The sequence below is a fragment of the Oreochromis niloticus genome, linkage group LG15 (genome assembly GCF_001858045.2).
Source record: "Oreochromis niloticus isolate F11D_XX linkage group LG15, O_niloticus_UMD_NMBU, whole genome shotgun sequence".
Taxonomy (NCBI): domain Eukaryota; kingdom Metazoa; phylum Chordata; class Actinopteri; order Cichliformes; family Cichlidae; genus Oreochromis; species Oreochromis niloticus.
Genome location: NC_031980.2, coordinates 6,593,155 through 6,619,053, shown reverse-complemented (window position 1 = coordinate 6,619,053; position 25,899 = coordinate 6,593,155). Strand labels below are relative to the sequence as shown.

Here is a 25,899-nt window from a genome sequence, read left to right as displayed (position 1 = left end):
GAGTAAATGTTATTTAAACTTTTTCCAGGGACTGGATTTGTTACCTTAAAAGTAAGAATGTTTGTTTTTGGCAACATTTCACACCACTAAGCACAGTGATCGCAACACATTCCTCTCATCAACGTCTGCTGCTTAGCTCTGTCAAACTCTCTCTTGGGGTGCAGCATCAGGAGGAATGTGCAGTATCGAAAGCCAACGGCCAAAATGCAGTTAACAAAAGGGCAAATACTAAATGTTGCACATCAATTATTTAGACATGGAGGCGAAGGCAAAGTGGCATTTTAGGTTTACTGTCATCACTGAGCTCATTAAAATGCAGTGTTAAAAAAACCCTCCTCTCAAAAACAACCCCTAAAACTCAATTATTTTCCTTTAAAGTGTCATAAATGTAACATTACATTACTCTCAGCTGTTCTTTAACTTTTACACTATGATGATTTCACTTTTCACTGTGACCGCGCTTAAAATAGAGGTCATCCTGTCCCAGTACTGACCCACACTTTTATAACAGACGGGATAAATTTGCCCCCTTCAATCTCAACTCCCAATCTGCTCAGAGCAGGAAGGAAAGCAGAAAAATGTGTCTACTCTCGAGGCTTCAAACTATTTCCACTGATCTAGTCTGCATTTATTACCTATCAATATTTATGCGTTAACAAACAGCCTCCATGGTTCACTGTTGAATAAGACATGCCACGGTATTGATCTTTGGGAAAAACGGCTGCGTCTACTTTAACAGAATAACTTAACTGATGGCCTCAGGTAAATGGGCTCATTCAAGTTAATGCACAAGGATGCACACTGCATTTTAAAAGCAACAAAAACTGAATTAACATGTTGATGTGCCTCATTTTCATCTTCTGCACCACACATTAAGACAACTACTTCAGACTCACATCTTACATAAAACGCTTACTAAATAGAAGTCAGTGTCACCTCTGGAAAAGGAGCCCAATTCCAAATCAGCATGGGTGTATTAATGAATTGATGTATTGATAAAAGCCTCAATAAAGACAAATGCTTTTTGAATTGACTGATGAAGATCTTTTAGTTCCCTTTCTCTCCACACATTTTTCCCTCCATGACTGTTGCTTGGTGATGGTGGTTGAAAGTGGGAAGCATGAGGGAGAGACCTGCAGTATGAATGAAAAGCAACTTTGATCTAGCAGAAATGTGCTCAGCTATCTTCATCCTCCGCACGTTCTCTCACGTCTCTTTCTCTGCATGTTCCTGTAAATGAATGAGCCCGGCTGTTAAGTCTGTGGGCTACAAGTTTCACTGTGAATTTGTGTCGGGAAAGTAGTGGTGACGACCCTCAACGAGACAATGGCTCCATTCAAACCTTCTGCATTTTTTATTAAGAGAATAAACACGATGGACAGGGGGAGTGTAGTGAGAGGGCGACAGACTGAATTTATTTTAGAAGCCTGACCCTTCAAAGCAACTTTACCCAGTATATTAGAAATCAACCATTCACTGAACCTTGCCAAACAGAGTTTAGTCAGAGCTTAGCAACCGTAACCAGGAACAGCCAGTTTGTCAACCTTTGGATTTCTACACACGCCAAAAGCAGCCAGAGAAAAAATGATCAAATCCTCAGTTTAAATGGCTGCAATTTTTAAAAAAATCTTTTCAAACGAACAAACAAAACATTTCAGAACAGATTAAACCTTTCGACAGAACAAAAAAACTGTAATTTCTTCTCATCGTGTCAACGTCCTTGGTCGTGGACCCAGAGTTTTGAGTATCTGTTGACATTCAATTCTTTGATAATTTGTGTATTTTTTATTTTGATCGTCATGCTCCTTTGTATTTGTAGCCTTAAGTACTTTGTTTCAGTTCCCATGTATTTACATTTGTATTCTGGGTTGAGGTTATTTTGTATACTTGTTATTTTTCTAGCCCTTTTCCTTATATACTTCTGTGTCAAGTGTGTCTTAGGGTTTTGTCTCTGCGTATAATCACTTTCTTTTTTCATTTTGATACTCTCCTGACTTCTGTGTCTCATTTCTAGGTCAGTCTACTTCCTGTCTCATTATCTTTGATTAGTTTCACCTGTTTCTTGTTCCCCAGCTGTTTCCACTCCACTCAGTAACCTTCAGTGTGTTCCTGTGACATTTCCCTGTCTTTCAATTAAACCTCGTCATGTCATTCTGTTTCCATACCTGCCTGTTTCACTGTGTTTCTCTGTGCTGCCTGTATTTTATTGTTTTGTATTGTGGACTTTGTTTTACTTCTGTTTTGTGAAGATTTATGAATTTTACAAACAGTAAACTAAAAATACCTCAGGAGTTGGAATGTGGCTCAGTGCTCAAACCTGATGATGTGTGCTTTGTGGCAAATGGTACGACTGGTGTTTATAAACTCTGAGTGAGACAGCTCACCTGTCTGAAGCAGAAAATTAAATCTGATGGTAGAATCTCACTAATCCTGTCTCCAGGTTAGAGATAATTAATAGTTTGAAATATTTAATAAAGTCACAGCTGCTGTGCAACTTGTGTAAATACTTGCAACTCCCTCTACTCATATGGATCCCGCAGATGCGATTCTGCAGGTATTTAATGAATGTTGATAAGATTGATATTTCAGAAGTCGCATATTTTTATGTGAATCAATTATAACTTTTGTTTGTGGATCTCAATGTAACTTCCCATATGTAATCATTTATTCCTCGCACACACTTAAAAAGAGATGAAAGTACTCATTTAAATAGAGGATTATGTAAGTTTCAAAAAACAAAAACATCATTTTGCTTTCAAGGTATTGTTCGCATATGCCCATGTGACTGCAGGCGTGTGACTGTGTACTTACAGCTATCCTCCTCTTCAGAAATAAGCTTGACCACGTAACAGGCGTAGATAAACCCCACCAACTAGAGACAAAGAAAAAAGGAAAAAAAAACAAAAAATAGAGGAACATTATTCTTTTGTGCAACACGGAGAGAAAGCGGAAAACATGTGAGGAGATAGACATTGAACAAATAGTTGGAACAGATAGAGAAAACAGGTGTTGGTGGAAGTGGAGCGGAACAGCGCTGTGGTATTTTGCTCCAAAATAGAGCACTGTGTGTGTGTGTGTGTGTGTGTGTGTGTGTGTGTGCAAAAACATATTTTCAATGACAACCACAAGGTTAGCCCAAATTTTCATGGTTTTAGAGCTCTACAGACACTGTTTTAATGCACAATTTATTAACAGAAAAAACCAATGCGCCACAACTGTTGCTCTACAATGTCATGCTGTGGGTAAACATGTGCCATCTATTGCCTCGGTCACAAGCAATGACTAGCTCACAAAGTCAAGGCAGATAATGCTACATTTGTGATTATCATCAAAATGAAAACCTTACACCACTGCTGTGGGGTAGGGCTTTGTGAGCGTACAACCAAGAGGTGAACCTCACAGTCTTCCATCTCATCATGTCATGTCCGTTTGAAGCCATTCACATACCTGGAAATAATGAGGGCCAAACAATCAAAAAAAGGATGCTGCAGCTCTGTGCTGTGATTGTTACAGAGAGAAGCTTACATTAAACATGTGTGTGTCTGTGTGGGTTATGTTTAGACAGTGGTACAGCAATCCACACCAGTAGAACACCTTTTGCTATCTGATCTGCTTTCCCATTGGCTGTCTGTTTCCTAGGAGACCGATAGGAGGTGGACGATTGGAGCAAAGATGCAGGAAGGTGCAGTCGATGTAAGGTCGGGATTTTAGTGACCTTATTACCCCGTGATGACAGAGGAGGAGAAAAGGATGGAGGGAAGAGATAAAACGTGGGATGAGAGGAAAACTAGGTATACACGTGTGTTTGTATGAGGCATTAATTTAACCTATTACCCTGAATAAAGAGGCCTTATTGCTGAAATATGGCTTTAAATGTTGGGAAAATGACATTGACCTGGTTGGTATTCTATTGACTACATGGAAGGATGCCAACACACACAGACACACACACACAAGCGCATAAACACTCAGCTAGCTGCAAGTGTGAGGAGCTACATTTGAGATTCAGTGTATATCTCAAGGTCCTGACCTCATTTACTCTAAATAATGTTCAGCTCCCAAAGCTCCCCTCCGTTTCTCACACTCTGACTATTCCTTCCAGCTTCTCTTCCTTTTTCTCTTGCCATTATACATCCCATTTCCTTCCACCTTGTACTCGCTCTCTCCTCTGCCTCACACAAGGAAACGAGTCAGGAATACAGTGTTTCGCTGCGCGGGGGATGAATTTACTTAAAGCTAAGCCACATACAGGAGGATGGAAACTGCTGCCGGTATCAGCGGGGGGATCAAAACTGATGAGAAAACAAATGTGCTTTGTGCAGCAGATATGCCATGAGAAATATCCACTGGTCAAAGATGCTGATAAGTTTACGTCCTACAGCATCGCAGCTGTCGGTACTACTGACAGCATCATTTCAAAGATTAGGATGACCTCGACCTCAGGCTGCGTCTCCTGTCTGCTGACAATCCAGCTTGAAATATTTTTATATTAGTATTCACTTGAAGCAGACTTTTTGCATTGCAAAGTCAAAATGTTGCTTAAAAGACTTTGAAGAGTTTAGGGAGTTTCCCGCCAATGATCGGGAGCTCGTTCTGTCTTCTTCTGCAGGCTCATTGGCTCTGAAAATGACTTTTGGGTGCAGTTGTGTTAGCGCGACTGAACAGGGAGCGGAGAGCCGTGGCCGCCCCGCGATAGGGAACATTCTGATCAGCTGTGACGGAGTATGTTTCTCTGCACATCAATATCCTGTTAATATTCGTGAAACTCAAGTATTCCGTTTTTGGTGTTTGCTGCATATAAACATAATATCCTGTTTACAAGAAGTCTGATTATATCTCCTCCTGAAGTCAAGAAATCCAAATAAGATAGCTGGGGTTCACCAATATTAGCTATGGGGCTGTAAGCATGTGTGTGCCTTATCTTGTTTATTGCTGGAGTTCTGGGTGTGTCTATGTTTGATCCCTGCAGTTATATTTGGACTATCCTGCTCACGAACCTTGGAAAATAGCATATTTAATATTTTAGGTTTTGTAGGGCCAAACACTTCCAAACCACATTTTTAGTTTTGACTATGATTTTGATTAAAATGTGCCAACAGCCATCCACATCTCTCTGCCTTGAAGGATCATGTCACTGCCATTCTCCTTGAAGGCAATTTTGTCTTTTCATTTTCTAGCCTGTAGTATTTCACCCCCACTCACTCACACATTCAAGGTTGCAGCATTCAGCTTTCTTGTATTGTTACCAAGAGAAAAAAAAGCTTTACAACCACACTCAAGGTTTAAATTACAACATTAATTCCACACACAGATATTGGTTTCAATTGCATTCATCACTGGGGTTTGAACTGAGATATCTCCTGCTTGTGATTAAACACACTCTGATGATTTCAATTCTTCTCTTACAACAGATTATTCAGCACCTTCTCTTTAAGTGACAGGTTATTCAGTACTTATAGTTAAAGTTGAACTTAATTTATTTTTAAGACTTTAATTTTAACCAGGGTTTATTTCACTAAACAAAGTATTTCACCTTTTCCAAATGTTGAAAGTCCAAATATCTTAGCTGTGTGCTGTGTTATTTCTTTCTATTTTTTTTTTTTAAAAAGAAAGAAGTTCTAAGTATTTTCAGATTCAACCAACTAGAAAAACTTTGTCAGTGTAAGATACAACTCACAGACAATTACAAAACAAGTGTGTGTATAAATAGAAACTGAATGCCATGATTTGCAACTCTCATAAACACCTATGTTATTCACAAACAAGAATAGAAATCACATCAAATGTTTGAGCTGTGAAAATGTACAATTTTAAGGAAAAAAAAGAGGTAATTTTAAACACGTCTCCAAAAAGTTGGGACAGGGCCATGTTTAGCAGTGTGTAGCATCGCCTCTTTTTGTCAGTCTGTAACCATCTGGGAACTGATAAGACTAGTTGCTGGGCTTAGTGGATTGCCGGCCGACCATTTCAGCACCCGGACTCTTCTACTACAAAGCCATGCTGTTGGACTAGCTGCAGTATACTGTTTAGTACTGGATGGGAGCATTTCCTGCTTTAAAACCTGTTTATATCTTTCAGCATTGATGGTGCCTGTCCAGACACTAATGCATCACTATACCATCAGAGATGCAGGCTTTACTCGTGAGTTACAAGTGATAGCAATTTCCATTAGGGACTCATTACTGTTGTTGATAAAGGCCTGAGGATCACAGAAATCAATTACTGATTTCAAGCCTTGTCTCTTGCGCACAGAGATTTCTCCAGATTCTCTGAAATCTTTTGATAATATTATGTACTGTATATGGTTAAATACTTCACGTTTTTATTTTACGAACATTATTCTGAAATTGTTTAAAATTGACAGACACAATTGTTTTGCAGATTGGTAAAACCCTGCCCATCTTTACTTCTCAGGAACTAGGCCCCTCTAAAATCAACTTTTCTTTTTATCGGGGATTGTAAAAAGAAAGAAATATGGTGTTTTAGCTTCTCCACAGTACATGCTTTCTGCCTTTTAGTGAGCTATACACCCAGGTTTCTCAGACAGGCTCTGGCTCCTTTTTTTCATTTTGTCTGTGGATTTAGGTTTCCTAGTTACTGAACGATGTTCAGTGTGACGAGTGGAAATGGAAAAAGCACCACTTCAGCATCAAGTCAGACAGGATCCCTACCCTGATCAGCCTGACAAGCAATAACTTGTACAACTTCACCATTTCACCGCACAGCACCGTGTACCTCACTCAGAGCAGAAGCCCTTTATTCTTATTAGGTTTTATGAGCACAAGGGCACATGCAATCCCAGGAGGCAGGAGTTTATCCCATTTCTTAAACATACCGTTTATCGAATGCCTGTTGCCATGGTAAACACTGCAAATGTAGTTAGTTATGCAACAGTAAATCAGTAAAACCTAGTGGCATTATTCCAAGGTAGAGAAAAGTAATGGTATGGGTGATAAATTGTCAGATATGCATGTTCTTCCTGCATCGATGTAGTTGACTGCAACAGTTCTCCCCTTCAGAGCTTGAACAGAGTGTTCTGAACAAATGTTTGCAATGATAACGATGGCAAAGTGGCCTTCCTGCACTGCAGTTACACCTCCTAGTTTCGCAGTGTCTGTGAGTGGCTGATACACATGTACGTGCATGTTTTCAATCTCAACTCTTCTTCTTAGTGTATTTGTTTTACGACTCGCATATGGCATTTATAACAGATTAGTCCATGTTAACAATGATTCAATTAATTTATTAAATGAAGTAAAAATGAAATGGGGTGTTGCGATGGTAAATGCAAGGCCTGGACTCAGCTACCCACAGGTGTGATTGTTAAGTGTGAAGTTTGGGTTTATTTGCAGATTAGTAGTATTGACAAAGTACAAAATAATAGGATGTAAGATTTACTAATGATATTTAATAAAGACGTGCAGTGAGCTGCACATGTATTTGTAGATTCCCGTTCACGAGTTCCTCTTTCATGGAAAGAAGAGAAAGAAGAGTCATACAACATGAATATCAAGGTTTGCGGTTGGCAATTTACAGCTAATTGCACCATTATTTGATACAGAAAAAAAATCATGTGTTACCTAATTTTCTATTGACATCACCGTGGTAGTGGTTATAAGTACAAGTGCATAATAACAGTTTGGGAGCAGCTCGTAGCTCAAATGTTTAGAGCCATATCTGCATATCTCGGTTCCTTTTAAATGGCTAAATTGTTTGCAGTGAAGCAGCTTTTCTATGTATAAATCCTGAACTTCAAGATGTCAGGATTCACCCAGAGAAGGAGTGAAACACCCCTGATGGCCCTGATGGAGGATGTTGTCCACCATTCTATTCATGCTGTTCACAAGCAAAAACCTAAGCAAACACTTAGCTGTGTCTGTCAGATTATAAGTAGCAAGCTGTGCAAGTGTTATTAGTTGGTCTGTCTGCTTTACAATCTGCTAATTGGAGAAATTCCTGCTAGATTTTGGTGGTTATCACTTGAATAAACTAGCTCCATCTGTGATCATAGATGGTAGTGAATCACCCGAAGAACTTTCCACTTCCATCTGCACTTTTTCGGGCTCTTGCTTAATAAATCTTGCACTAAGAGTCTACAGCTATATGAGAGGTTCTGTGAGCTGGGATGAGAAATGATACGAAAAACCACAAATATCAACCTCTAGTGGCGCCAAAGGAAAAGTAAATGTCATTGGCAGTGCATTGTCAGGATATCTGAACCAGGTCTTTGTTTTTCTTTCAACAGACCAAAATCCTCAGGAATGTTGGCCGCATTGCTAAAATTACTTCCATTGCTGCTGTGTGCTACGTAGGCAAAGAAATCCCATTAGACAAAAGGAAGATAAGTGAATCATCATAGTTTTTTACAATCATGATGCTCCAAATGTTCCCTTAGCAGTGATTCTGATAACACCTGGACGTTTTGAACGGAGCGCAGGGAGAAATTAGTTGAATGTCAAGCAGCTGGTGTTCGGTAAAGATGGAAACTCTACGTTCTGCATGGCCTGAGACCAATAATTCACTGATACCATCACGGGATGAGACCTGTTAGAAAACCAAGGACAGATGCCATGGACGTGCATGCATAAGTCAGTCTCCCAGTGACGCAGTTAGTTCTACACCAGAAACGAAGAGGAGTTAACATTTTCAATGAAGCACAGTGCTTTTTCTGTAGATCTTAAACCAGCTGAGTAGATCTGCAGGTTAATACATGACCAGCACCACCAATTACCCCTCCCATTCCCTGTTGCTTTATTCTCATAACATTCACAGTGTTCATTCTGAATCTTAACGATAGAGCTGTTGTCTATTTGTCTGCTAATCTCGCCTTGTGTTGTGGATGTATTGCTCTTTGATGAGAAATGGATTCATCTCCAATGAGCGAATCCATTACAGCTGTCTGTGGCATTGTACTGAAGATAAATTGTGTTGTGATGAAGATGTCACATCCATTGGATTAAATCTATTTATGTGCTGATGATGTCCTCTAAAACTTAAACAAATGCTGGGGGAGTTGAGGGTGTGGAGAGGGTGTGGTGTACTATATTTTCTCACCAAGAGCAGGAGTGAAAATTTACAGCTTTAATGAATACTTAATTTGTTTTAACTGACTGAGTCAGTGTTACTGACCTTTATAAAAAAGCTTTTGAAAAAAGTCCCCGCAATCCTGATCTTACTACGATGTTACTTATTCAGCAAATATGGGATTAGTGTTGTAGAGCACTGTGGTTTCTTTGGTTGACTGATGTTCAGTTCCCACACACTGCACTTCATCTTTTATTTCTGTTTTCTGATCTTTAAAAATCCCCAAACAACAGCTATAAAAACTAATCAGGAGTTAGCGAGGTAACTTCAGGTTAATGTAAGTTCTAAGCTTTGGTTTTTCGTTGTCACAAAGGTGGTTTGCCTTTTACTGAGGTACACTACCAACTTTACTGCAAACCTAAGGTACTCCTCAACACATAAAAAAGCTCCACCTACTGGCCAAAAGAGCATCAGACCACATGATACCAAGTCATGAAGTTCAGACATCTGGGTACCACTCTGAACAGCGGTAGAAGATCGCTCCATGAAATCACGATGCGGACTGCAACAGGAAAAAAGACTTTCTATGACTTAACAAAGATTTTAATCAATCGACAAATTTCATTCAAGACAAGAAAGAAAGTCCTAGATGCCTACATTATACCTATCCTCACGTATGAAAGTGAAGCTTCGACAAGAAACAAAACAAAAACCAAAAACAGAGACACCATCAAGAAAACAGAGATGTGGTTCATCAGGAGGATGACAATACAGGGAGTGCAGAATTATTAGGCAAATGAGTATTTTGTCCACATCATCCTCTTCATGTATGTTGTCTTACTCCAAGCTGTATAGGCTCGAAAGCCTACTACCAATTAAGCATATTAGGTGATGTGCATCTCTGTAATGAGAAGGGGTGTGGTCTAATGACATCAACACACTATATCATGTGTGCATAATTATTAGGCAACTTCCTTTCCTTTGGCAAAATGGGTCAAAAGAAGGACTTGACAGGCTCAGAAAAGTCAAAAATAGTGAGATATCTTGCAGAGGGATGCAGCAGTCTTAAAATTGCAAAGCTTCTGAAGCGTGATCATCGAACAATCAAGCGTTTCATTCAAAATAGTCAAAAGGGTCGCAAGAAGCGTGTGGAAAAACCAAGGTGCAAAATAACTGCCCATGAACTGAGAAAAGTCAAGCGTGCAGCTGCCAAGATGCCACTTGCCACCAGTTTGGCCATATTTCAGAGCTGCAACATCACTGGAGTGCCCAAAAGCACAAGGTGTGCAATACTCAGAGACATGGCCAAGGTAAGAAAGCCTGAAAGACGACCACCACTGAACAAGACACACAAGCTGAAACGTCAAGACTGGGCCAAGAAATATCTCAAGACTGATTTTTCTAAGGTTTTATGGACTGATGAAATGAGAGTGAGTCTTGATGGGCCAGATGGATGGGCCCGTGGCTGGATTGGTAAAGGGCAGAGAGCTCCAGTCCGACTCAGACGCCAGCAAGGTGGAGGTGGAGTACTGGTTTGGGCTGGTATCATCAAAGATGAGCTTGTGGGGCCTTTTCGGGTTGAGGATGGAGTCAAGCTCAACTCCCAGTCCTACTGCCAGTTTCTGGAAGACAGCTTCTTCAAGCAGTGGTACAGGAAGAAGTCTGCATCCTTCAAGAAAAACATGATTTTCATGCAGGACAATGCTCCATCACACGCGTCCAAGTACTCCACAGCGTGGCTGGCAAGAAAGGGTATAAAAGAAGAAAAACTAATGACATGGCCTCCTTGTTCACCTGATCTGAACCCCATTGAGAACCTGTGGTCCATCATCAAATGTGAGATTTACAAGGAGGGAAAACAGTACACCTCTCTGAACAGTGTCTGGGAGGCTGTGGTTGCTGCTGCACGCAATGTTGATGGTGAACAGATCAAAACACTGACAGAATCCATGGATGGCAGGCTTTTGAGTGTCCTTGCAAAGAAAGGTGGCTATATTGGTCGCTGATTTGTTTTTGTTTTGTTTTTGAATGTCAGAAATGTATATTTGTGAATGTGGAGATGTTATATTGGTTTCACTGGTAAAAAATAAGTAATTGAAATGGGTATATATTTGTTTTTTGTTAAGTTGCCTAATAGTTATGCACAGTAATAGTCACCTGCACACACAGATATCCCCCTAAAATAGCTAAAACTAAAAACAAACTAAAAACTACTTCCAAAAACATTCAGCTTTGATATTAATGAGTTTTTTGGGTTCATTGAGAACATGGTTGTTGTTCAATAATAAAATTATTCCTCAAAAATACAACTTGCCTAATAATTCTGCACTCCCTGTATCATACATACAAGACCAAAAGATCACTGTGTCAGAAGACCACATAGAAACAAGGAGGATACTTTGGACACATTACAATGAGAGCAGGAATGCAATATGATGATACAATTTGAAAAGGGTGGGGGAAAGAAGCAGAGGTGGAAGGAGAGAAACCATCACTGACGGAATGAAAGACTGGATGAAGAAAGCAAATGAGCTGCTGCACTGTGTGAGAGACGGGGCATCCTGGAGGACCATGTTCGCCAACACTATTTGGCAAGGCACCTAAAAAGACAAACACTGGCCAAAATGACATCAACGCTCTTATTGGACTTTTGCAGGCACGTAACCACCAACTGTGATTCTACACTCACCGTTTACTCCCTGGACAAGCTGCCATTTTGGTATTATTTCTGTCGGTCATTGGACTTTGTGCTGCCGCTACAGCAAGGTGACATCGTTGTGACAATGTAGGATCAAGTAAATTTGGTTCCAAGCAAACAGGCTGACTCTGGAGCAATCCGTGCATGACGTCACATGAGGAACTTCTACAAAATTTCATGCACAACATGGTGCATAGATAGCGACAAGGTCTTTTCTTAGAGTTTTTAGAGACCATCTAATTTTTACATTCACATTATTTGCCAGATTTCCTACTGGTATTTGGCTCTAGTAACTCTGTTCCTATTTCTGCATTATGTTTTCACAATTTCCAATATGTTTTTTAGGATTATAGTTTGTTGTTCTTATAAGAAACGTGCAGCAAGACCCGTGAATACAGCTTGACCCTAACATGTCATCGTGTTTGATCCCACTGACAATAATGTCACATAATTTCCACCTTAAAATAACCTGTAATTCAAAGAATTACTTTCACAAGATGTAGTCTGAGAAAAACTCTACGGCTGTCTGATAGATCATACTGAAATTACTAGTTACAGTCCATTTTCACAGAGCTTTTTTGGGTACCATGCCATGAACCTGCCAAGCGCAGCACTCTGGAACAATTGGGAGCACAAAATATTTAACTGACTGGTGATACTGCGCAGTGTTAACCTAAAAGCAGTGCTGTAGCAATCTGATATTCAGTAGACATACTGGTCTGGCAGCAGTGAGCTCTCTAAATCAGGGGTATCAAACATAAGGTGCGGGGGCCAGGATCAGCCCAGCAAATTTATTAATAAGTGACTTTTATGTATATATATGCCTGTATATATTGTGCTATTCTTAGTTAGTGTATTGTCTGTCTTTGTTAATGTTTGTTTATAATGGAGCACTGTAACGAAAAATAATTTCCCCTAGGGATCAATAAAGTATTCTGATTCTGATTAGCTCCGGCCGACTGAATGGCTTTGAACAATGTGAAGGCGGGCATAAATTTTAGACTTTTAACATTATTTTTATGGGTTGTACAGCTTTGCCTACTGATAAAGACCTCAACCATGGTCATTCATACTAAACCAAAGTAATTAGCAACACGTTCTCATCCCAACGCATAACATACAGATGACCGTGACAAATCGTCAATAGGCATGAGAGCAGGCTGAAATAAATCTATACATGTGTTTTACATGTGACACGAAAATCAACCTAATAAAGCATTATGTACGTTAAATCAGTTCACTTTCAGATCCTGAATCACTTTGGAAAACACTATGTGATAGGGTTAAGGTTATGGTTAAGGTTAGGATTAGGGCTGGAATAGATGGCCGGAGCTTCTGCTCTAAGCGTGTCTTACCGCTGCGAGCAGCTTTCTATTGGATTCAACTGAGAACTGAGAGCGTTTCATAAGGAAGCGGAAGGGTACCTTTCGCGTTACTATGCGACGCCTAGGGGTGTGGCAAATCGTTGGTATGTTATGCGCTGGGAATGATAATGCTCTGTAATTAGGTAACCAATAAACAATTCAGTGAGAGAAAAGTTCCTGTCTTGTCCTATAGAAATTTTTTCTTTTTTTAGATTGGGTCCACAGTTAAACTTTCTTTTTTATAATTACAGGACAGTCTCAGCAATTAGTTACCAGATTTTTTTTCCTGTAATTTCACATATTTATTCCCTATAATTTACCCCCAAAGACTTGGGCTGACAAATTTCTTTCATTTACCGCAGTAGCATTTCTTTAGTATAAAAAAAATGAGACATACTGTTGAAATTGTTCAATTTTTTTCTTAAATTAAGATATGTGAGGACTAAATATCTAGTTAAACTTCTTTACACTGACAGAAAGGGGAGTTTCACTGGTCCACCCCACTTGAACTCAAACTGGGGCTGTATGTGGCGCAAATTCTAAAGCAAGTTTGACATCCCTGCTCTAAATTGTCTCTAAACCCTCAGTAAAATGAGACTAGTCTAAATAAACAGGATAAATAACTTTTTAAAATCTGCTTTTCTGTGTCATTTATTACGTTACTCATAAATGCCAATTCAGTTAATATAAATTCTGATATATATTTATTTGTTACATGTTGGACACGGTTAACAAAGCAGTGTTTTAGTCCATCATGATAATAATAAAGGCCCAGTCTCTTTCTCAAAGTGAAGAATAGAGATTAAATCAAATCCCTGGTTTTAAGTGCTCCTAATTTGAGCATATTCTCTGTGCAGAGTTGTAACATGCAAACAAGCCGACATAGCTAATGGTAATTTTCATCAGTCGATTATGTCTCAGAGACAGGGTTACTCAGCTGTGTGTGGGGACCAGGCTATATGCAGCCATTCCTCCCAATCAGAAAAACAAAACAAAAAAAAAATAGTAGGTGATTTCACTGATTAGTATCTCCACTTTAGATGAAGTTATGCTAATCACTGAAATTACTTGCAGGCATGCACTTTAGACCACGGAGCCAGCAGACAGCCTCTTAGATAATGTTGTTTAATATAATTATCACTTTGTTTGTGCTATTAGGATGTACAATAGCGTTGAGGAAAAAAAAAAACGTAATTAAAGAAGTAACGCTCGTGCATTTCCCCACTGTGCTATCGTCTGGGATTGAAGGCCTAGATTTCACTGAGCATGCTCCAGTTCTCCCCAGAGAAGCCTTATGCTCTATGTCAGTACAGCTGATATTCACTCTGTGGAACAAACTGTAAAGAAATTGAAAGTTTAGAAAACTAATTAGTCCACTCTTCGAAATTAACACAGTAATTCACTGTAAAAGTCAGGCAGCAAACCAATTAACGATTTATCATAAACACTTAATGAAATAAATGAACCATGGGACAAAGCCCAACAAGACTGACAGTGGAACAAGTTGTTTTCTTATGAGACAAATATTCTCATCTGTTGTAGGGAAAAAAAACAACCTAAAATAGATTTGCAGTCACAGTTGTTACATCACATGAACTCAGTAAGCTGGAGACGAAAATCCAACTGCTGTGAGACACTTAAGCAAACTAGTCCATCACACACCCAACTAACCACCCAGACAAAAAAAACATGTAGTGTTGAAGAACCTGACAGCTGCAATGCCTCAGTGGCTATTTGTCTTCTGCACACTGTCCAGACTTGTCCGCATTTAGATTCCCTCCACCATTGAAACAAGGGCGCCTTCATTTCTTGAAAACACAAGCATTACCCCTTTTTGTCAGGTTGTCAGATATTACCTGTTAGTATTGATCCAGCACCATTAATGTTGCTCAAGGATCCAATCACCTGTGGTGTGTAAGTTCAAACTTGACAAGAGCAAATAATGAGATTAACCCGTTCATGTTCATTTTTTGGTGTTTTCTTTAATGAGGTCCTCTGAGCTCTTTTTCAGTAGAATATCATCCATGCAAACCCCAATCATTATCACCTTTCAAACATGCTTTGCCACTTAAACAATGTGTCATAAAGTAGGACATTTCTAAACAGGTGAGTTTACAAATGTAATTCAGCTCTTTCTGAACTTTTGGCTCATGCTCCTGCCTTTTGTTAATGACTCTTTAATGTTATGGGAGCTTGAGATGCCATAAACATCAAGGAAAAAGATCATAATGAGACTCAATAACACTTTGTCTATTAGCAGTAAGGAAGTAGTATATAATCCACTTTGGATAGCGGATATGGTTTAAAGACAAGACTTTAACCCAGGAGACTGGGGTTTGTTTTTCTATATCAAACAAAATCTCTTTCAAGTCATTGTTTCTAGAATTAATTGACCTATTATTTTCATATTTATCAAAAATACACTATATGAAGTAAGTACTAGATTCCACCTCCTAATCTTCTAATTGGAGTGTTTTCAGTCCCAATACCATATACTCACTGAATGCAAGTGCGGTATTGTAACAGATTGACATCACTGAAATAAATACGTTTGTAAAATGTCTCCCCCCAGGTATTCAACAGTCAGTTCTCAGTGGTATTACTGAAAAGGAACCACATCAGACCATGTAAAGTTACAAAGATACAAAACCTTCAACCCTCCCTTTGACATTAACATCAGCCTAGAAACTGTGCACTGGGAGCTTCATGCCCTGGCTTTTTGCAGTTAGCAGCTTCACTAGGTGTAATGTGTAGGTTGCTCAGTACTTTTGTCTATATAAGGCCAGATTTATTAAATGGCGAGTGAAGGCAGTTCCTAAGTACACTCATAGGTGTGGCTTAGTTTTACGGGTAAGTTAAAAAAGTCGGTTAATTACGATATTAAAAAACAATCGTTCTCATTGTTAAATATCAGTACAATTAGCAGTAAACTGCACATTGCAAATGTTTCAGTTTGCGTGCTTGATTTAAATATTCTCCGCTTTATATTTTACCCCTTAAGAAAGGAGCTCCTAGAAACCCAACAGAGTCAGTCCGAAAAATCTCTTACATGTAACCTTTTAAAAAAAATACAAATGATTCTTTTATAAAAGTAATTTTTTTTAATGTCAAAACCCAGTTTGCACAAGTGCAGTGCATACATAAATCTGACCCATAGTTTAGTCTCATTTTGATTTTTGCAAATCAATATAGTTTGATTATAAGACACCTTTTTTACAATGTTAGTCACATGTTAGAAAGCCTTTGTGCCAGAAAAGGAAGTAACAATACATACGAAGCTTTAAGGACACCAACAGACCAATACTGGATTATGTGCCAAGCATCGGTTATTCAGACAATCAACCTGATAACGAGCAGTCATTTAGTTTAGGGTGTAACTCAAGCAAACTCTAACCCACACTTAGTCAATTACACTAAACAAGGCTGGCGGTCGCCTGGTGAACCTGTCAGACTGTTGAGTTTGTGCTCATGGAGCATGACAGTGTTTCAACACACCAATTACAGTGAGACAGTGGTACAGCTGTGCGGCGGCTTGGCACTCAGCCACACTATAAGCACCACTATCGATTGTCAGAGAGACACAGAGTAGGCATGAGAAGGGGACAGTCATGCACTGTAAGAGAGCGAGATGCAGAATGAAACCGAAAAGACGGAGAGTCTCTCGCTTCTGAAACCTTTTCCCTGTTCTTTGTTGGCGTAATGATGCACGGCCGTGGCATTAAAGCTCTGACTTGTTTATTGCGCGTGCTTCCTTATTTGAATGTATGTGTACAAACAGAGCTACAGTACAGAGGAAACTGATATGAGAAGTGGCAGGCCTCCCTCATTCTCGCTTTTTACTTCTCTCTGTATGTTCTCTCTTCTGATCCTCCTAATTATCACAGTTTGACAGTGCAGGAGAGGAAGAAACACTGAGGGCAGAGAGAAACAGAGAGAAAACTATCACGTTTGCAAAAATGAAATAAAACAGAGAGACACAGGCAGAAAACCGAGATAGAGGAACGGTTTCTAAAGCAGCTTATCCAGCCTATTCTATGTTAATGAGGGTATGAGTTATTAACTTAATGGAGACTAGATACCTCATTTTAGTCTAAAACAGGTACTTAAAAGGTCCAACCCACTGCAGCAGACCAAGGAGCTGTCATGGTTGTAGTACACTTTAGAATACGTTAAACTTATAGCCAAATATCATTTGAATAATGGCAATTTTAAAAGCACCGTGTCACATATCCATACACAGAAAGAAGTACAAAGCATAGGATGTAATTGCCGCATATGTTAATACTTACCTGCACATGTAAACTAATGCAGAGATGGACACAAATTGAAATAACTGGGATTTTTTTTCTTTTTAGTAAAATAAAAGAACGACGTAATTATTTGTGATCAAAAAAGATTTATTTATGGTTGGCAACAAGAAAGGCTAGATGTACTTTAATCTAATAACACCCTTAAATATGACGGTTTAACTAATTTTACTTAATTTTCTAAGACAGCGGTCCCCAACCTTTTTTGCGCCACGGACCGGTTTAATGTCAGACAATATTTTCACGAACCGGCTTTTAAGGTGTTGCGGATAAATACAACAAAATAAAATGAAACGACTAAGACAAAAACTGTGGTATTTTGTAAATATAATAATAAACGTGAATTCACTGTGTAATTGCGTAACTTTATTAGCAGCGTCCTCTTGAAATGCGCCAACAACATTGAGAGCAACTTCTGGAATAAATAAAAACCCTGGAAACCATACATTTCACACCCAAGCCTCAACTCTCGCGGCCCGGTACCAAACAACTCACGAACTGGTACCGGTCCGTGGCCTGGGGATTGGGGACCGCTGTTCTAAGACATACACAAAAAGTTCTTTTGTGGGGTTTTTTTTGCTTGTGTTAGGAGTTTTTTTGGTCACTAGCAGACATAATCAGCTCTAGCTAGTTCATTCTACCGCTGAAATGACAGAAAAATATTCCATAAACTCTTTCCTCTAGTTGTTTGGGTTTGGAAATGTGATAAAAAGACACAAACCCTATTAAAAATATCACATTTACTAGAACTCTATGGAAAAAAAATTAGAATCTTGACAAATGCAACAGGAATGGATGAATCTCCTAGGCAGGACAGGATTAACACACTTTTGAAGAGTTAATGGTTGACAGCTGCATTCATTTAAATCCATTTCCTTATCTCCAAATACTCTTTACCAGTATTGACCAGCTATCACTGGACAGAGCCTTACTGTTTTCGTGGTGTGAAGTTGCAGGATGAGCATAGCTGAATGCAGCCACCTGTACGCAGGCCCACTCAGTGCACAGGCATTAGGTTTTTCATGTGGAGGCTGCCTGATGTTCCCCTCATAATTATGGCAAATTTAGTCGGCTCTAAACTGCTACATTTGTATCTACAGTACCAGCAGGTCATGACTGCCTTTTAAAGCAATAAACCCCGAGTATGTCTACTACATGCAGGCACTTGAGTTTGAAATTATAGTGCATTGTACTTATTCATCTCAAGTACTTACAGCCAGGAGTATCTGCAGTGAGGAATGAGCCACCTCTATGAACTGAAAATCCATCAGACAGCCAGATATAGATATATATCGGTGGTCCTCGGGTGCCCAGGAGGGAGGAGGGGTGATGGGCGTCACCCTGCATCCTGGGCCATTCTCCATCCACCAGGAGCGGTGCATGGACAGGTTAAATGTCAAGACAAGGTCAGAGTCCTGGCAAACAGAGAGAGACAGACAGAAAGAGGTTGATTACATCCTCAGACAGAAGACAAACAAGGAGCAAAGCAGAGGCCGTCTGAATGTGTCGCACCCTGAGACCTAGACAGAAAGGTGAAGAGAGGCTTGATCTAAGATTTAGATTTACACTCACCAGCAACTTTATTAGGTATAACTGTTCAGCTGCTCATTGATGCATGTGTCTATTTAAACAATCACATGGCAGCACCTTAGTGCATTTAGGCATGTAGGCATGGTCAAAACGAGCTGCTGGAGTTCAAACTGAGCGTCAGTGTAGGGAAGAAAGGTGATTTAAGTGAATTTGAGCGTGGCATGGTTGTAAATGCCAGACGGGCAGACAGTCAGAGTATTTCAGAAGCTGCTGATCTGCTGGGATTTTCCCACACAGCCATCTTTTAGAGACGAGAAAAGGGCAAATTTGGCATAAACAACATGAAAGCGTGGAACCATCCTGCTTCGTAGTGGAAATATTTTCTTCCTGTGTATGAGCTGAGCATCATTTCAACTGGTTTCTTGAACATGACAATGAGTTCAGTGTAATCAAATGATCTCCACAGCCACCAGATCTCAATCTAATAGAGCACCTTTGAGATGTGGTGGAGTGGGAGATTTGCATGATGGATATGCAGCCGGCAAATCTGCAGCAACTGTGTGATGCTCAGAGCAATGTTTCTAGCAACTTGTTGTGCCACGAAGAGTTAAGGTAGTCCAATCTGGTGCTAGCAAGGCGTACCTAATAAAAAGTCAATCCACTGATCCTGGGCCTCGATGTGAATTGTGCACATGCATCTACTGTCATCATTATCACTATGACAATGATGACTTGGAAACTTAACCAGAATCAGAATAAACCTATCAGTGCTTAGCATCTCTGATTTTTGCCTTTAATTATTCTTTTTCGCCTTGCTAATCATGGGACAAATGAATAAATATTCACTAATACACATTAAAACACATTAAAAGGTACCCCCCCCCCCAACACACATACACACACACACAGAGAAAAAGTCATTTCTTATGATCTGAAACTTAAGGTTAGGTTTATGGTAGGGTCGCTAGTGTTAACTTTACTGTGGGGGTTTATAGCTGCTCTGCCAACGTGGCTCCATAAATGTCAGCAACACCATTCACTATACACCATACTTCCATGTATTTCCATAAAACTGCAGAAACTCATTTGAGTGGAAGAGCCCTAATGACTGGCGTTTCCTTAACTTTTCTTCTAGCATCAGCAGCAGGTTTCTACATCTCCAGATGACTTTTGTTCGCAGACCTTTACTGCGCTGCCACTTTGATTTTAAACTTTCCAACTCTAACTGCACCACTGTTGTGTAGTACTTTGAGTTTAGAGTTAAACGGCAACTTACTGTCCTGCTAACTTGCAAGATGAGAACACGGTAAGCGTGCTAGCAGCTGACGTTAGCATTTTACCTACGGAACTGCAGAGCATCACAAAGCCACTAGCTACAGTCTCATAGCGTGTACTCATATGAGGCAGGGTTGCGTTATACCCTACAGATTTGTTTATTACCTAAAACAGAGAAAGCAGCTGTCACACTGCATGTCCAAATAAGCACGAACGGTCCCCTCACTGATGGAACAAACTCTAAACTTTTATATTTTCTGTCCTAAGTCATTTCAGTTCAGCAATACTCACAACGGCCCCAGTGTAGAGCGTCTGTAGAGGCTCCTCGTCATTACATTTAATTCTAAAAGCCTCAAAGACGCACAATGAATCAGCTGTGATTGTCGTCTCGGATTAAACAATGCACATATTAACGACTCCATTTAGCAAGAGGAGGCATAGATCATTAAACAGACAACCATGCGAACCGCACGGGCGTCTGTCCATGTGTTACTTTGCCATTAGCCGAGTGAGAGGCCCTAATGCTGTTTAAAAGCACCATAAATCTTTTTACTAAGATATAGAAAGAAAAAAAAAATCATAAAACTGATTTTCTTGTGTGTGCCAATCAGATTTAGAAAAAAAGAAAAAAATCTATTAGTTTTTGTTGCAAGAAAGTGTGCCTACTGTGGTTTGATGTTACCCAAGAAGATGAAACAAAGTCTACATAGCGTCCTCACAACTGTCCCATAAGTACACCGTCTGCATTTAAAGTCACTTCTATTGAAGCACATAAATCCTTAAAGAGAGCTTTAAATAGAAACCCTGTTCTTACATTACCTGTTTCTACTCCATATATCCCACCTTATCTTGTCCTTGCCTGTCCCTCTTAACCTCCCACCACATCCACACTTGGCTCTGTCACCTCTTTCTGTACCGTTACTTAATTTTTTTCCTGGTCTCTCTCTTTTTCTCTCTCCATTCATTTATATTGTGATCTCACCCCTCCTCCCCCTTTTTCTCCCCTTCTTATTCTTCTTCTTCTTCTTTCCGTGGCCTCTCTCTATTTCAGCATAATGAGTAAATGCCTCATTAGCGCAGAGCTCTGATTAATGCCATCTCCCCTTGTTGTGCTCCTCTTTTTAATGAGTAAAATCTCTCTAATTTTCTTCTTGCTCCCTCTCTGCCATCACTCTCCCCGTGTCTGTCACTGCGTCGCCGCAGCTTTCTCTCTGTCTTCTTCTTTTTCATTATATTTCTTCACTCCTTGCACCTCCATCCCCCCCCGCCCCGTTTCCGTCGTTTGCTCCTCTAACTCTATACACCTGCTGAAATGCTGGGGAAACAGGTAATAATGATTCCAGCACAGCATCATCCATCAGTACTTTTATAACAGGCATTTTCAAATCACAAGTAATTCTCGTTAAAACGCTGAATTTGGCAAAATGTTATGAAGACCTGAGAGGATGCAATGCCAACTCTTCTCATTCTGTGAAGGAAACATTTATGGACATGACAAGAATAAAGCGTTTAGATGCTTGGCTAAATTAGTTTGGCTAAATCGCTAACCACTCGGGGAATGAGCAAACAGAAGGAGCTGCGGTGTTTAATTTTAGATAAGGGAAATACATTTTACAAAAAGTATTTTGGAAAAAGCTTTACTTTTTTCAGCTTTGATTCTAAAATATATGAAATGTTTCCTTTAGAAAACTGACGTTGAGAAAGAAAATGAGACATGTCTAATTCTAAATGGCATCCTCTCAGAAATCGATTTTAGCCGTTAATCTTGCTTGTTATATTCAACATGGAGTATTTAGACATTTTAAGAAAAGTTTTATTTTATTTTATTTTTTTGGACCTTGTGAGAATCTGATGAGAAAATTGATACCATTCCTATATCTGTATGTTAAATATGAGCCTGCAGCCAGGGTGTGGTTAAGGGGGGCCAGGGGCCTGGGGGGGTATTGCCCCTGGCCATCATAATTTCAATGTCCCCCCTGCTGCCTCCCCAAAACAGAGGTCAGCAGTGAGGTTCTGGAAGTAAAAATCCCATTAATATTCTCCAAAAGGGCTTTTAATTATGAGCCACATAATTATGTCGACCATCAAAACCATATTTACTATAAGCTATCATGTTATGAATTGATAGTGTGCGTGTGACATCAATCATTTTATTCACAGTGCTACAGAAAACAACTACTCTGCCTAATCCTGAAATAAAACTGTGACCTCTCTAATTGGTTATGTTGGCTGTTCAAACCCACAAAGAGCAGGTCGCTTTTGTGAAACTCCAGAAACCGCCCGAGTGGTGACTCTAGTCAGGCTCGAAGCACAGTATCACATCCATAACTAAGCTATATTTTAGTACACATAAGGGGCACAGTGTTGCTGTACACATGCAAACACAAAAAAATCCAACGATATTACAACACAGTATTATTATTAACCATAAAAAACTTTGATGATGAAAAGGATTCAATCAGAGAAGGGTGGAAGTCGTTCGCTTCCACCGTGACGAACAGTTCTTTCACCAATAAAAGTAACTACAAATGCTGTCTTGTACCTTTCGTTTTTAAAAAATTTCCATTATTTTATTTATTGATTTTTTTCCCAAATCAAATATTTTTCTACTCATGATTCACCCCACAGCTGGTTAGCTTGGTTCAAGGCTAAAAACTCTTTATATAAAGGATTTTCTGAAACGTCAGTAAAAAAAAAAAAAATGAATGGATAATTCTTAAACAAGTAGGCGTCAGTTTGAGCTCTATTGTACTGTAATATTAATGCAATCTTGGGTGGAAATGAGAGGGAGGGGGTCTAGCTCTCCTTGTACCTCACAGTAAAGTCTGTTACTCCATTACATCTTTTTAATTTCTTCTTTTTGCAAACTGTAAGCAAAATATGAGATACTGTTTGATAGAGCTTTAAGTATCTTTAAGTTAGTATAACATATTTACTGTTGTAAAGATTATAGTTTCTACACTTTATTAGCTCCTTCACATCACCATCAAATCTTGTGCTTCAGTGTGGCTACCATACTATTATGGGGCAGGCTAGTTCTTGTATTGGTTTCTGTAGCCAGAAGAAGGTTAACAAGCTTAGCAATTAGCAACAGCTAGCCTAGCTTGTCTAAAGCTAAGAAAACCCACCTTACAAAATCTCTAAGTTAAGAAATTTTAACAGGAAATATGTATTAGTGAGCTTTATGTTTTCAGATGTTTTTTAATATTTCTTTAGAAGGAACCAAGCTGTTTTCCCTCAGTTTTACGCGTACATGCTAACCTAAGCTAATCACCTAAAAAAAAATCAGCTATACTAAAGCAAAGCCATTATGAAATTATGTAGTAATACTCCTCCAAAATGAGCAAACAAATAAACAAAAAAGAGACTTTTCTGTTTTCTCCTTTTTCTATTGAGCCCTGTTTCAGGATTTTGTGCATGTGCATCACAAAGGTTATAGCATTTCTAATATAGCTTGGCCCCAGACTGGGACTAATAATAAAAAGCGTATTATCCCCTTTGTATTCATCCAGCTGCAGTGAGCTCTCTCAACAAGGCTCCACCACCACAGGTGGAGAAAATGTGACACATCAGAGATTAAGCTCATTTTTCCAAACCCATAAATAATGCAGATATTAAGAGTTGTAGAGTTCACAACCTGTTCAACACACTGGGAGACAAAAAAAAAAGATTACTCCATGTTCACCAGTAGAACACAAAACAATTAAATTGCAGCCGTGCACTGGCATTGATGTATTGAACTTATATGGAGGAATTTATTTATCAGTGCACTATTTAACCCAGTAAGAAGATGAAGCTGCAGCTCCAAAATAATCTCAAGATCTGTGTGGTGATAAATGGGCTGTTTGGCTTGCAAGCCTAAACAAAACCCCTGGCTGAAGCTGTATTAATATTTCTAACCCAGTGTGTGTGTCAGTGTGCATGTACGAAGCACCATTCTGGCTGTTCATATCGTTCCTCCTCTCTTCCTGCCTCTCATCCCCCTCTCTCTGTGGCACACACACATGCAATAGCACATACAGTCTATAATTTCCAGTGTTCTAGTTGAGGATCACGCACTCATGCTCTCAGGTCTTTGTCTCTGACTGTGGGCTAGTGCCGCTTCAATGAACCAGATCTGTTTTTTCCACCACCTTCCTCTCCACCTCTACTTTTCTCCTTCTACCTCCGCTCTTCACTCCAGCCCCCTCCCACACCTTCGGTCTTTCTCAATTTCCCCTCAATTTCCCACCTTCATATTTTCCTTTGTCTTCATCTCCCAAGAGATAAAGGGGGAGGGGGGGGGACCATTCAGAGTGGTCGTTCCTCTGATGGTCTTACAGTTAACAGGAGAAGAGTGCTGCCATTTTAATGTGACATGAAACTACAGAGACTATTTCAACGACTTGAATAACAACACATGCAATCAGGCAAAAATTACATTTTGTATTTTTCACATTTTCAACTAAAAAAGAAAAGAAAAGGAAGGAAAAGTATAAGCCTTTAAAATGAATTTTGAATAGCTTAGAGTCAGTTCTAACCAAAATCGATGTGTTGCTGACAATATATTTTGTTTTTATTCATACAGCATGTTGAATTTCCAGTTTAATAAATGTGCCTACTTATTTCTTCTAAGTTAATCAGAAAAATATCATATGGCTGGATGGAAGGATGATGGACAGAATGAGATCAGGGTGAAAGTAGTAGATTTTTCCCATTTGTACCCCAAGCAATAGTAGATTGTATCACAAATGCAAATATTTCATCAGACAATCACATGGAAGAAACTTAATACATTTAAGCATGGAGCTGTGGTCAACAGGACATGCTGAAGTTCAAACTGAGCATCAGAATGGGCAAGAAACAAGTTTGAAGTGACTGGTTATTGGAGTATTTCAGAAACTGTTGATCTACTGGGATTTTCCTGCACAATCATCTCTAGGGTTTATAGAGCATGGTCTGAAAAAGAGAAAATATCCGGTGAATATCCAGTGACATTAGAAAGGCGAATATGACTTTCTGATGCCAAACAAATTGGACAACAGAACATTGGAAAATGTTGCCTGGTCTGATGAGTGCATCCCTTTATGACCACAGTGTACCCATTTTCTGATGGCTGCTTCCAGCAGGATAATATGTCATGTCATAAAGTTCAGATCATCTCAGACTGGTTTCTTGAACATGACACTGAGTTCTCTGCACTCAAATGTCCTCCACAGTGACCAGATCTCAGTCCAATAAAACCTTTTTGGGATGTGGTTGAATAGGAGATTTATGGATGCAGCAAATGTGTGACACCATAATACCAACATGGGCCATGTTGGCAATGTTTCCAGCATATCCTTGGATCAATGCTACAAGCAAGTTTGGCAATTATGAAGGCAAGAAGGGGTCAAACCAGGTACTAGCAATGTGTGGTTAGTAAAGAGTCTGGTGAGTGTATATTAGTTTATAGCTACCTTATAGCTTTCTATCTAGGGTAAACATACCATAATAGCTCCAGCAGTTTTGTAGCAAATATAAAGGTTTGACAGTCTAACAGACAAACCAGTCACCCAGACAGTCATTCGTCTCAGCAGGCCACCACAAAGATCAGCAGATCATCACACTAAAGGGCAGAAAATCAGTGATGGGACAATATTAGCTTTATTCTCTCTAAAGTCAATTTTTCACTCTATTTAACTGAACCTCACTCTGTGGCTGTATCCACTTTTCTGTCATT

At 39.4% G+C, this 25,899-nt stretch overlaps 1 protein-coding gene across 1 annotated transcript in view; it reads right to left on the bottom strand.

The window, feature by feature from the left end:
* The window catches only part of nkain2 (sodium/potassium transporting ATPase interacting 2), a 108,953-nt gene that overhangs the window by 13,130 nt on the left and 69,924 nt on the right, over positions 1 to 25,899 (bottom strand). Inside the window, exons 4-5 of the mRNA XM_005449640.4 lie at positions 18,608 to 18,808; positions 2,812 to 2,872 (exon numbers count right to left, since the gene is read on the bottom strand). Of these exons, the coding sequence (XP_005449697.1) occupies positions 2,812 to 2,872; positions 18,608 to 18,808 (262 nt within the window). The remainder of the gene's footprint in view (positions 1 to 2,811; positions 2,873 to 18,607; positions 18,809 to 25,899) is intronic.